General features: G+C 44.7%; 1 protein-coding gene across 1 annotated transcript in view; it reads right to left on the bottom strand.

Annotated features, from left to right (window-relative positions):
- The window catches only part of MSANTD2 (Myb/SANT DNA binding domain containing 2), a 33435-nt gene extending 21799 nt beyond the window's left edge, over nucleotides 1-11636 (bottom strand). The window contains 5 exon segments of the mRNA XM_032769991.2: nucleotides 11127-11227; nucleotides 11230-11289; nucleotides 11292-11407; nucleotides 11409-11483; nucleotides 11485-11636. Coding sequence (XP_032625882.1) covers nucleotides 11127-11227; nucleotides 11230-11289; nucleotides 11292-11407; nucleotides 11409-11483; nucleotides 11485-11615 — 483 coding nt within the window. The 5' untranslated portion in view covers nucleotides 11616-11636.
- Between the last annotated feature and the right edge of the window lie 1479 nt (nucleotides 11637-13115).

The raw sequence follows: 13115 nt of genomic DNA, 5'->3' as shown, positions 1-13115 counted from the left end.
GGCCAAAACCACCATCAGTTCCATCTACGGATTCAGGAATCCTTGCCAACTCTTTGAGAGCTAGCCATATGACTTCTCTTTCAGCAAATAAATAAGCAGCAGTCAGCCTTCTGCAGGCAAGCAGGGATTAGTTAAGAGTGTCCTGAACTGGCCATAAGATAAGAAGACCAAGTCCAAGTTATAATGCTGAGTAAAGGACCAGAGTTCCAAAGAGCAGCCTTGCATAGTTCAGCGAGAAAGATTTTGAAAAAGCAAGTAACAGAGGCTGCCTTACACCTATTTGAAGGTGAGCCAACTCTCAGAGGTGGCTGAACATGTGCCAAGTCAGAACAGTCGAGCATACATGGACTGTCCAAATAAATGACCCTGTAGGTTGAGCAGGACCGTCTCTCTCTTATCCCTATAAGCCAGAGCAATCTGGGATGTTTGGATTGTTTTGGTATCGTTTAAATAGCTAAGAATCTTCTGTCCACAACATGGACCCTGATGTGAAAAATACTTCCCTTGATGCCACTAAGGCTTGGAGAACAAAGCCAGCATGTTGATGTCCAGCACCAGAGATCACTTGAGACAGGAATCTGGGATGAGGAAACAGGACCATCCTATCCAATTGAACAGTGTACAGGATGTCAGCTATCTACTGCAATAACTGAGCGGAATGTTGTCTTTAAAGAAATAGTAGAGATAAGGGGAAAACAACCTCATGAGGTTCATTTGCCTCTATTCTGAGATACGAACCTTATCCTGTCCATGGGAACACAACTTACCCTACAAATGACAATTTCTGATGGGTTTGAGCTAAGACTGACAATCCTCATGCAAGAAGATAGAAAACTGAGACAGCTCTGACTTCTTTTGGACCACCTCAGATCCACCACTTCTTGATTTGCTCTTTGGACTTATTTGGCCACCAGCTAGCCCTCAGACATGCTGAACTTTGCTTCCATCCTCAGGTAATTTAACTAAAGAAATAGTTTGTTAGTGATTCTCCTCTGCAATGGCTGAGGCACATGCTTTAGACCCCAGGAGATCCAACTGGATTGATTTTTTCATTAGTGGCAGCAGTAGCAGCCAGAGATGCTGAGAAGTAAAACCATTCCTACCCTCTGAGGGACTTGATATTATTAGTCCAGACATTGTCAGGTAAGGAGCAATGAGAAGTTCACAGTAATGCCTGAAGAAAATTAGAACGATAAGTTTTGAAGTGTCTACTTATTAACCTGTCTTGTCTGAGTTGACAGCTCCAGGGAAACCAAATTGGAAGCAGCAGAACAGCAGCTAGACCTCATCTCCTTTGAGGATAGAGATCTATAGCTCTGTCTAGTCTATTTCCACAAGAGTTGAGGACCCAGGGCTCCATAAGGACAAGGCAGTTCAGAAAATCTCCACGAGTACAGAAGGCTTTGGGGGAGGGGGGGGGTGGCCAAAGATGGGGCGGATGCACGTTCAGGGAAGAGACCCTTGCTTGTTATCCAGCCCAGTAGAGCAAGCAGAATATGTCCCAACTTAGTCAAGGCATCAAGGAAGTCTGGCATAGACTGCCAGTGCCACCCCTCATGGCAACGCAACCACCATTAGGGTTCCTAGGCACTAGGGCTCTGGTGGCAAAGCCTGAAGTGGAGTAATGGGAAGGAATCCTGCTACCGTTAAAGACAGACAACAAAGTCTTACTGGTACTGAGTACAAATGCTTCAAACTTGGTACAGAGAACTCATCGAGGCACCAATATCATGGCAACAAGCACTAGACAGATCTAGGTCTGAGCATGTGACTGTAAAAGGAAGGGAAAAACTAGACTCCACATCAATGAATTACTTGAACACAGCTACCATTAAAAGCATTCTTTCCCTGTGTCAAGACCTCAAGATACGGCTCCGTGAGCAAAAACAAAAGGCATTAGCTTATGCATTTGGGGTGAGATGGAGATGGAGTGGACAATTACTCTCTTCACCAGGTCTTTGCTATTGTGCTCTCACCTGCTGACCAAGACACTGTTTTGCAGACTATTTAATAACAGCCCTTAAAAGCACTAATGGTGATCTTTAATGAATAAAGGCATCGCACAGTAGATTTGCTTGCCTTCAAAGAAAAACACCCTCTCTAATGTTCAAAGGCCATCAAGGATTATTTTTCAGTTGTATTCCTCATCCTAGGATTTATTAAGGCCTCCTTTATACCTTGCTATCAAATTCCTTCTGTCTGGTAATCCAGGCAGATTTCAGGGGCAGCTCCAAGTACAGAAGTGGAAAAAAAGCACTGATAGGTCCAGTCTCTTGGCTAGCAGAAGAATATATGGCAGTAAGGGCTGGCATCACCCAAGAATTGATAAGTGGTGGATCAAATAGAACCATGAGAGCACAAGCCACTTTGCCAAAAAGCTGAAATCCTCTGCAGATGTTGCTTCCATCCATTTGCCTAAGTGCTTCTTTCTAACAAGACATCAGTTGTTTCTGACCTAGGTTAATCACAGCTGGTTCATCATCCAGATCACCGTCCACAAAGCACCGGAGAGCAGTGAGACTACATCCTGTTGTCTCTCACTTGTAGCTTCACAATAAGTGAAAGAGTAGATGTGATGGAACCATGGATTTCATGGCTCTTGGAAGTACAGTAGATCAGCATTAACCTCTAAAAGAAGGCCTTACTCTAGGAAAAGGCTCTCTCATCCACCCTTAGAAGAACCTAGATTTTAGTCAACACCATCAAGAGCTGCTGGCCTGCTAGGATGAGCACTAACACTTTGACCTCCATTGAAAACATACACATCTGAAACCAGATTGTCTGAGATCATGGAAATGTGTGGAATTCAATTAATGAAAGATACTACCCCAATGCCACCTTCTCAATCTTGCCCAAAACTAAAAAGTTAAACAGAAGAAGGTAACTGACAAGACCATAGTGTTAGCCATCCTTGCTCAAGAAACTAATGTAGGATGTACATTTAGCTGTATAAACAAAAACCTACAATTCCAGTATATCACAGCTAACTTTCCTCTGAATTTGTGGGTTTCATTAATTTCAGGTGCATCCAGTAAATTCTAAAGCACTTAATAGAATGTAGAAGACAGTATAGAAACATTCAATCTTCCAGCAGCAACTACTGCATCTTGGCCATTCAGATTCTTATCTGCCAACCTAAAAAGTAATTTGGAACATCATTGTCAAGGACAGGAGGCCCAAATAATAGTCTGCCTTAATCAGTTAAGGATACGATTAAAAAACAATGAACTAAGTGCCACTAACTGACACTTACGAGATTATTAATGTGGACTTGTGCCAGCTGGGATAGATGACACAATCCACTTGGAAGTGACTAGTGCAGATTACAAGAGTACTGAAATATACAACACAGTCAGCTTATAGGAGAAGGATACTTCCATTGTATATTTGGGAAACAGACATGGCTCAGTCACCTAGGGGAAGTTTATACCTTTTTCAGAACTCTTAGTATTAAGGTCTGCAAACAGGATCCACTCAAAGTTTGATCCTCTAGAAGACGACACATGGACATACAATTATCAGCAATGGCCCACTGCAATCTTCAGGCGCTGCTCCTACAACATATTGTTGCATTATGTCCATAAGAAGTTCCAAAACTCATCCTTATTATTGCTGTATTTGTCTATTGTAATTTTTCCCCACCTTACAGGTGCCATCAGGAAGATATTCTCATGTATGCAGAGATACAGGAGGTCCTCCCACCAAGGAAGTTTAGAAATTGGTGATTATTTGGAGGAGAGTTACAAGCCCTGGAAAACATGCCTCACACAGAGACTTAAGGCATTTAAATCTATTCAGCGTACTGAAGAAAAGGTTAAGAGGTAACGTGGTCTATAATATCAGCCCAGGGAGACCACGACAGAGGGCTCTAATCTATCAGACAAAAGGGGTAAGAGTCAGTGACCGGAAGTCGAAGCTAGAAAAACAGAAAACAAGTTTCCAATTTTTAAAAGTGAGTAACTCGCCACTGGAACAGCTCAATATTAGATGTGCTGGATCATGATTTAAAATCTTTAATTTAAAATGGGATGCCCAAGAGATGTGTTCTAGAGTTAATGTTTGCCTCTTTAAGTTAATATTCAAACACAGATTGTTGTTTCCCTCTTACTTGTGTCTCTCCGTCATCTAACAGAAGACTTTCCAATTAGAAACTTCTGGGTGTTTTTTTCTTCTGTGATTTATATCACGTGTCTGGAGATTACCGGTAAATGCATCAAATCATATGAAAACTGTTTAAAAGATGCTCTTACAATTAAAAAATAAGATGTCTGCTGAGAATATCTGAAGTCCAGCAGAAATCCACCAAACAGTTTGGAGTGCGGGGTACGATTGCTATACACAAGTATTCAGCTGCTATGATCATGGGAATCATGTGGACAGATCAGTGGAGGTAGTTACTCTGTAATACAACTCAAGATGTTGGACAAGTGATGATTAGGTTATAAGGTCTTTCCCTTCAGATTAGCATGCTGTAGAGAGAGAGATTAACACTGGGTTGGCCACATAGGGCTCAGTCACAAGAGTGGATAGAGAGTCAATATTTTAAAATAGATTCACACTCTAGCTGAAGCCAAAGAGTGTGAAGCAACATCTTATTGGACCAACTTCTGTTGGTGAAAGAGAAATTTGAGCTTTCTTCTGACATGTGTAGCTCAAAAGCTTGTCTCTCTCACCACCAGAAGTTGGTTCAATAAAAGATATTACCTCACCCACCTTGTGTGTCTAATATCCTGGGAACAAAATGGCAACACCGAATACAAAAAAGGAAGATAACTAGTCCAACTGTTTATTAAAAACTGAGTCAAGTTCAAATTACTAGCATCAGTACAATGTTAAGTTGCACTCTGAAGGGTACTGTCCACCTGGAAAGGCATATTAATCTGAAAGAAGGTGATAGTTGTGGCTATAGTAGGTACAGATAAACTGAAATAAGTTAACATGAAAATTCTGCCTATGAATCAAACTTATAAACACAGTGTTGTCAAATACACAAGGTAAACTATTTTAACCTTTGCTGAAGAAGAGTGTAAATGTTATTGGAGAAGAAATTCTTTAAAAGGATTTTAAGATGTATAAGATTACTGCAAAGTATTTTGTTAAATGATATAGGTATACTATTTAACAGTACTCTCTTTTTCCTTCTAGAAAAAAGTCTAAAGGCAGAACCTTAGAACATTTCTGCTGTTTTGGCTAGAGGAGATTGATTGACCAAAGACTTTACACACTGTGCCCACTATCACAGTGCATCCTACATGTACTGTTTTCAGTGATGCATTTAAATGTTACGACTGGGATGAGACCACATAACCCAAGTATTGTAACTCAATTATAACTAATCCTGAGGAACACCACTTTCACTAACACATCAGCTTTTGAGCTTCATATTATTGTACATACATCAGTCTGACAATGCAAAGCACTACATAAAAGCTCGGTTTCTATGTAGTTAACCTGAACTGCAAAGCACAGAGATTAAGAACTAAACTCTTGTTCACTCTCTAAAGCAGAGAGTGTTTTAGGTAAAGGGAAGACGCATAGTTTTAAAAAATGAATTTGCAGGATGTGGGATGTTTTGTGATACCTTCTCCAGAATAGCTTTTTTTTGTGGAAATTCTGAATGAAAAACCCAACAGTAGAGACTTGCTCTTCACATTACTGCACAGGGGTAGCTAGGCCAATGCCATGTAAACCACTGACTGATTTCTCTGCTGAACAATTTTTGCTCACATACAAGTGAAGAGTAACAAAAGTACAGGGCAACAACCCCATGTATTTTAGCAAATAATTCTTCTGTTAACAAGAACTATGAGACTACATGCAATTTGAAGACCCACTGAATAATCAGTAGAAAGTATCAATGACCAAGAAATGATAAAATTAAGGATATCATTTAAAATTTGCAGAATAGGGAAAATACATGCGCAACAAAAATCAGATATCATTGATGTGGAAACTAAGTTCTAAATTTCCTGTGTTTTGTGGTTACCAAGCCGGTTGGTCCAGAGAACTTCCTAGATAAACAGGGTCATATTCAACATGTCTCCGTTTGAAGATAGCAATAACTATTAGAACTGTTACATATGAATCCCTAAATTTGAACCAGAATCTTTAGAGTGGCTAAATTTAAAAGCAGCCTCATTTCTAGATTGCAGGCCAGCTGTGCATATGTGGAGAAAAGCATATGCAGATGTTAAAAGACAGACAAATCTGAATGGGGATCATGCTTTGCATTTTACCCTAATTCAAACACGATGCATGTATCTGATACAACTGAAAAGTGGAACACATTATTCTTCAGAAGAGTGGGCTAAATGAGTGGGGGGGAGGGGAGGTCAATCTAGAGTCTATGGAATTTAAGTGTCTGAGGAAAATCAAAATAGTTATTGTTTAAAAACACTAAATATAAGTAATGACTTAAGAAAAGTAGCATCCCAAATACTTTTATATACTAGAGTTGTAATTTCATTAATTTTAGTTTCTTCGTTTAATGCATGTCAAGGGATACCAGTCAAAATAAACACCAATGTGGAGGTTCAGCTATAACTTAATTAAATAAAGCAATTTAGGCTGACATTTCCAAAGGAGCCAGGCATCCACATCTCACTGACATTCCATGGGAGTTGGTATTTTAAAGCCAGAAGGCATGATTGTGATAATTGGGGATCCTAGAAATCTGACTGCCAAAAAACCCCAAAGAATGTGTGCTTTTACAGAGAATCTTTAATATTTACATTTTGTGAAGAAAAAAAAAAAACAAACAAAAAACAACAACATCCAGTAGAGCCCTGTTTATCTGAGCCTCTCTGTATTAACTGAACTGGGGCTGACAGCCTGAGCCCTATCACCTGGGGCATAAACTCTCCGGGTTATCCAAAGTTTTGATTGTCTGATCTGGGCCTGGTCCCAATTAGATCAAATAAATGGGGTTCTACCATATCACTAGAAATTGTGTTCAACTAATGCCAAGATATAGCATGGCTAGGAAAACAAAGTTCAGAGTTTCATTTTAATAGTGGAAAAATGCAGGTTATGTTTTTCAGAGAATTGTGGGGTTGTTTTTTTTTAAATCATGGAAAACTAGAATCCTCTGTGATCATCTAGCCTGGTGTTGTCCATAAACAGTCCAGAGAATTTCACTCCGTAATTTCTACATCAAGACCATCTCTTGGCTCCATTGAAAAAAAATGTCAGCCTTGGCTGATGCTGGATAATTAGCGAGAAAGGTCTGGTTTTGAGCACTCTAGTACAATCCTGAATGGTCCTTTGAGCATGTTTTCCATACAATACTCTCATCCTCCCAGATGACTGTACTGAACCCCATCGTAACAGCAGGGTTCCAGGGTATGCAAAAGATTAGGTAATGGCATGATCTCACTCCTGTGGGGTATACTGTAACACACTAAGCTCCATTATGGAACGTGTTCAAGATGTAAAAAGAATGCACCAAAAAAAGTCATCTTCACAAGTAAGTGGCAGCAGCTGAGTCATAGTATTGGACAGCACTAACATTTAACTGGTGTTCTTCACCTGTCCATTTTGGCAGGAAGCCTGAGGTTTACCTCTCACAGAATTTACTCATTCATAGATAATGTATCAATGGGAAACATTCACACACAAGAAGTAAACCAAATGGTTTTAACACATATTAAGGGTATGTCTTCGCTACCAACGTTAAAGTGGTGCAGCGACAGCTCTTTAACATGGCTGTGTAGGCACGGCACCAGCGATAGGAGAAAGGTTTCCCAGCACTGTAAACCTCCTCTCCCCCGTGAGGAGAGTAGCTCCCAGTGCTGGCCCACTGTTTACACTGCCACTTTACAGCACTGAAACTTGCATCACTCAAGGCGGTGTTTTTTCATACCCCTGACCGAGAAAGTTTCAGTACTGAAAAGTGATACTGTCTAATGCTTAGAATAGCCTACACAGTTCATAGTAAGTGTATCAGATTGTTCCAGAAGGGTCTATAGACTAGTATCTGACAAAACTGCTAAGTGATGCTCCTGGAGATATCACTACATGACAAGTTCAAGCTTGAGAACGGAAAACCTTCAGTTTTTCCTCAAGTGCTTATCATTGTGATACACATGCATGAAATAATGCAGCTAATTCATTGACTTTGCCAACCTTAATCATTTCAGGCTGGCAAAAGTTCTGTTTAAAAACTTTCAATCTAATGGGAAGGGGTGGGGGAGAAACTTCCTAGGAATAAGCTTAGAAAAGTCTACGTGAATGGATGAAACAGAGTCATTAAAATGTTCGCTCTGGTATACAGACACTTTTTGGGGGGCAATCATCTTGTGACCTGTTCAAATCAACAGGCTCACCCAAACCCAAGTGCTCCAAATGCCACTAAATGTGAAAGCCTTTCACCATAGAACCTACTATGTAATGCTCTTGCGAAACATGAAATTTACTCCAGAGTTTGTAACAAGTACAGCTGAATTAATCCAACAGTCTTCTGCAGTCACTGCATAAAGTTCCCTCCAGCATCCCATAGCAATCAAGGCCTGGTCTACACTGAAAAGTTACATTGACATAGCTACGTCTTGTAGAGATCTGAAAAAATCCACACCTCACAGATGTATTTAAGCGAATCAAACGTCTGTCTAGACAGCGCTAGGTCAATAGAAGAATTCTTGCTTTGATCTAGCTACTGCCTCTCAAGTAGGTGGATTATGTACAGCAATGGGAGAACCCCTCCCATCGCTACAGAAAGTGTCTCCACTTAAAACGCTACAGTGGCTCTGCTGTAGTGTTAAGTATAGACACAGCAGAAGACTGTCATGAAAGAAAACTGGACAAACAAGGCAGCCCTAGTGAGAAGTAATTTTTCACCATACACTAGACCCTGTAGTAAAACTAGAAATGCACGTTTCATGGAAGTCCGGTTGATTTACACAGCAAATCCCTGGAAGATGCCCAAGAACATGGGACTCAAAGAAGTTTTACAGTGCATTAAATGACCAAGCAGAAGCACAAAACCAGCACATGCTTCAAGAATAAATAGTTTGTGCATTTCAAGTGTAAATGGGAATGATTAGGTTGAGCAACAGTGCAGATCTGTGGCCTGCATTAGATAGTACGTCAAGAAGCAGGAGAGAGAGAGACAACCGCTTGATAGGTCAGACAAGTAACCAAGTCTACATGTAGAGTAGGACAGCACACACAGTATTTTCCTCTCCGAAGATGAAGATTAAATTCCTGTTAATGTATGGAAACAAAGTGAGTGAATCTTACAGCTGAGATGCACAAAAAACCACCCAAAACCCACAGTAGTATGGTAAACTCAAACATTCCTGCTTAATCTACAATTAAAGCAGACTATAAAAACACTGCTGCTGTTTAAGGAATTATATCCAGGGCCACACCTCACCAGGTTCAAAGCTCAATATCCCTACAGAGGGGTGTTCTAATGGCTTCTGGTGTGCCTTGCAAAAAGCAGCTTTTCGGAGACAAATCTGTCTTCAGAGTCCAGATTGAGAGTAAAACAGGAATCCCATTGCTTAGAGACAGTGCCAAAGTATTCAGCACAGAAGAATTACAGCTGATGTGTCTTCTACCTGACTCTCAAAAAACAAAAACACCATCTTACTTTGGAATGCTGCAAGGTCAAAATGCCTGGGATACTTAAAGAGTACTAGATTGTAGGTTACTTAGAAATTCTATATGGGAACCCAGAAAACTTCACTGACTGCATAGCAATAAGACATGTGAGCAAGAGGTAATGCCAGGATGTTACTGTTCATTGACCAGCATTTTCAATGATTTGTCAGTATTATGGACTAGAAAAGAAAAATGTTAAGACTTTGGGAAATGTAAACAGATCATTTTGAAGGAACTTTACAAAAGTGAATTATTTTAATAAAAACAAAGCACCTAGACATTTGCATGCATCAATCACTGGAAACCCTGATTTCTTATCGTGGTCAAAATCCTAGAACATTAGTGCTTGTCCTCTGCTGACAGAGCATTACAATGCATCTTAACAGGCTAGAAAATTAACATTTCAAACAATGATTGTACCCTCTCTGTCTTTTAAAAACAAAAACAAATACACAAAAATAATGTGGAATGGTTAACCTTAAAAAGGTTAAAGCCTGTCATAAGGAAGACTAAAATTTACCCAAAAGGTGACTCTAGATTTGGTGAAAAGCCCCACTACCTTCTCAGCATCACATTCTACATAAGCAAAGAAAACCTATTTGTCTAATTCTGATGAGCACATCTGCTATAGTTAAAGCACCTCACTTGAACAAGTTTTTACTATTCGTTACACACTCTAGCAAGACAAAGTGAAAGATATTCTTTCTTACTGCTCCAGAAGGCACATTCTAACCTGGAACAAAGGAGGAGCAAGCTCATTCAGCTAATAAGAACCACACTCAATATTCACTCTTAATGCAGACTAAAAATCTGACTGAAGTTTGTGCCCCTCCACACTGCTTGGTTTCAGCTGGCACTAGAAGTAGAGAAACAGCTATTTTCAACATATTTATCACCTGACTAAAAGTCTTGCAAGAAAACTAGTCTGCATAAGATTTCCCACCCAATGAGAATAGGACGGTTATCTGAAGTTCAGGATGCTCTGAAGGAAGACACCCAGCCTCTGGAATCTTGCTCATCACTATATGGACATGCCCATTCCCCTGTCCACCGCGGAGTCCCAGACAAGGCGAGAAAAGCCTGGGGGAGGGAACGCTGCTTCCCCGTCAAGCAAAACAGATAAATAAATCGGTGGCTCAAATGACCATAAAACAGATACAAATCTGGTCCCGGCGCAATGGCCGATTCGCAGCCCAGCATCAGGGCCCCCCCGGTGTAACATCACTGACCCCAGTGCAGGCCGGATTTGCCGGGATGCCCGAGCCACCCAGTTGGATCCAGCGGACGAGGCAGTTCGCGGGACGGCCCCGTCTGAGCGACCCTCCTGTGAGCCCCATGCCAGAGCCGCCGGCGCTGTCCCCGGGAGCTGTCCACGGGGTCAGGCCGGGTCGCGTCCCGGGCGGCGCTGCCGGCGAGCCCCGACAGCGGCCGAGGTCTCTGTGCCGCCCCCCCCCGCCCCGGCCGCGCGGAGAGGCCTCGCTGCCCAGCCCCTCCGGCCCGCAGGCCGCCCCCGCCCCGGGTACCTTAATGCGCTCGCGGCACTGGGACGGGGTCGCTCGTAGCCAGCCGGCCAGGGCCCGGAGACGCGCTCGTACATGGCGGCCGGGGGCCTTGCTGCCGAAGACGTGCCGGCGCCCTCCAGCTGCTGGTACCGCGCCTCCACCAGCCGCTCGTTGCCCCACACGCGATCAGCGCGTTGGTCTCGGCCGGCGTCCACACATGCCCCGGCAAGCCGGCAGCGCCGCGGCTGCCCGGCGCCGCCGGCGAGAAGGAGACGGAGGGCGATGCGCCGCCGCGGCCCCCCGGCCGCCGCCCCGCCAGCCGCGGCCCCGCGCGGCGGCGGCAGAGCCCGCCCCAGCGGGGAGGCGCCGCTGGGCGTGAGGGTCGGAGAGGGCTTGGGGTGCCGGTCCGCTGAGCGCCCCCGGCGAGCCCGGCGACAGGACCTCCATCTTGGGGATCTTCAGCGGCGACTCGGCGGCCGGGAGCTGCGAGGAGCCACAGGGCGCCGCCATATTGGAGCTGCGGAGGCGAGCGGGCGGATGTGACGCGAGCCTGGGGGGAGGGGCTTCCGGCAGAGGGGAGGAAGGCGGCGGGAGAGGGAGCGCGCGCGGGAAGCACGTGCCGGGGGAAGGGGAGGCGGTGCACGCGCGCTGGGAGGGCGCTCGAGGACAGGGTGGGGGCGTGGCCTGGGCAGGGGCGGGGCTGTCTGCCCGCGGGGCTGGAGGTGGGCGTGCTCGTGGGCCACGTGGCTGGCCAGGGGGAGCTGCCAGGAGCCCGCGTGGAGAGGCAGAGTCAGGGCAGTGCCTCGGGGCTGCGGAGGTGCCTGTTCTTTGGCCTTGGGTGCACCCGCTCATGCACCAGTGTAAGGTGGAACCTGAAACCGGTGTCCCCCTTCCAGATGGGACACCCCAAAACTGAGTGACCTCCTCAGTACAAACCCCCTAACTGTGCATGGCTGCTCTCACCTCCACCCATTCAGGCACAGTGGTGCAAAGTATATAGCCAGCCCCTGGGGGCCAGGATTTTCTCTTCCTAGCAGCTGAACCCATTTGTGCACCCTACTAGAATGGCCAACTTTCTATTTTCAAAAAACCAAACACCCTTGCTCTGTCTGGCCCTTACCCAAGGCGCTGCCCCTGCCCCGTCCCTTCTTTGAGGCCCCACCTCTGCTCACTCCATTTCCTGGGGTGGGGGTGGGGGCTCTGGGTTAGGGCCCAGAATAAGGAGTTTGGGGTGCAGGAAGGGGCTCAGGACTGGGGCAGGGGGTTGAGGTGCAGGAGTGGGTGGAGAGTGTGGCCTCCAGGAGGGAGTTGGAGTGTGAGGGGAGGCTCAGGGTAGCGGGGTCAGGTTGCAGGCACTGGGAGTCCTGGCAACTCCTCCTGTCTGCAGGTACTGCCTCTGTAGCTCCCATTGGCTGCGATTCCTGTAGAGTCAGCACTTGGGGAGGGGGCAGCACTCAGGCCCCCATTGCCATGCCTGTTCTTGGGAGCCAGAGGGACATGCCAGCCGCTTCCGGGAGCCACGCAGAGGGGGGTGGGGAGCCTGCCTGCCTCTCCATGGGCAGCCAACCGGACTTTCAACGGCTGACCGGAGTTGCCAGGGTCTCTTTTCAACCAGGCGTTCTGGTAGAAAACCAGATGACTGGAAATCCTACACCCTGACCTCAGGATAGGGAACTTCTCCAGCTGCTAGCTAATGTCCTGCAATTCAAGAGGTAATAGTCTATGCAGCACTGCTGACAGTTCAGGATTGAAGCCCTATTGATAATGTGGGGAAGTTGTTGCAGTTGAACATCACAGAATTTGGTTTTAACCTTTTTTTTTCCCCAGGGTGGGGGGACCTTCCACTGAAACACTAACAAAATTATTTAAGATGAAGCACTCAAAAGTTAGGTAATACCAGAGTTTAGATTGCCTGAGCAATGCCAGATCTGCTCTATGCATTGTGATACAATCATTAATTACATAATCAGATCCCTAGCTGCATTCAGGGGAGGACACATAAGGGGCAGA

The sequence above is a fragment of the Chelonoidis abingdonii genome, chromosome 18 (assembly GCF_003597395.2).
Source record: "Chelonoidis abingdonii isolate Lonesome George chromosome 18, CheloAbing_2.0, whole genome shotgun sequence".
NCBI lineage: Eukaryota > Metazoa > Chordata > Testudines > Testudinidae > Chelonoidis > Chelonoidis abingdonii.
This window is presented reverse-complemented; position numbering and strand designations above follow the sequence as displayed.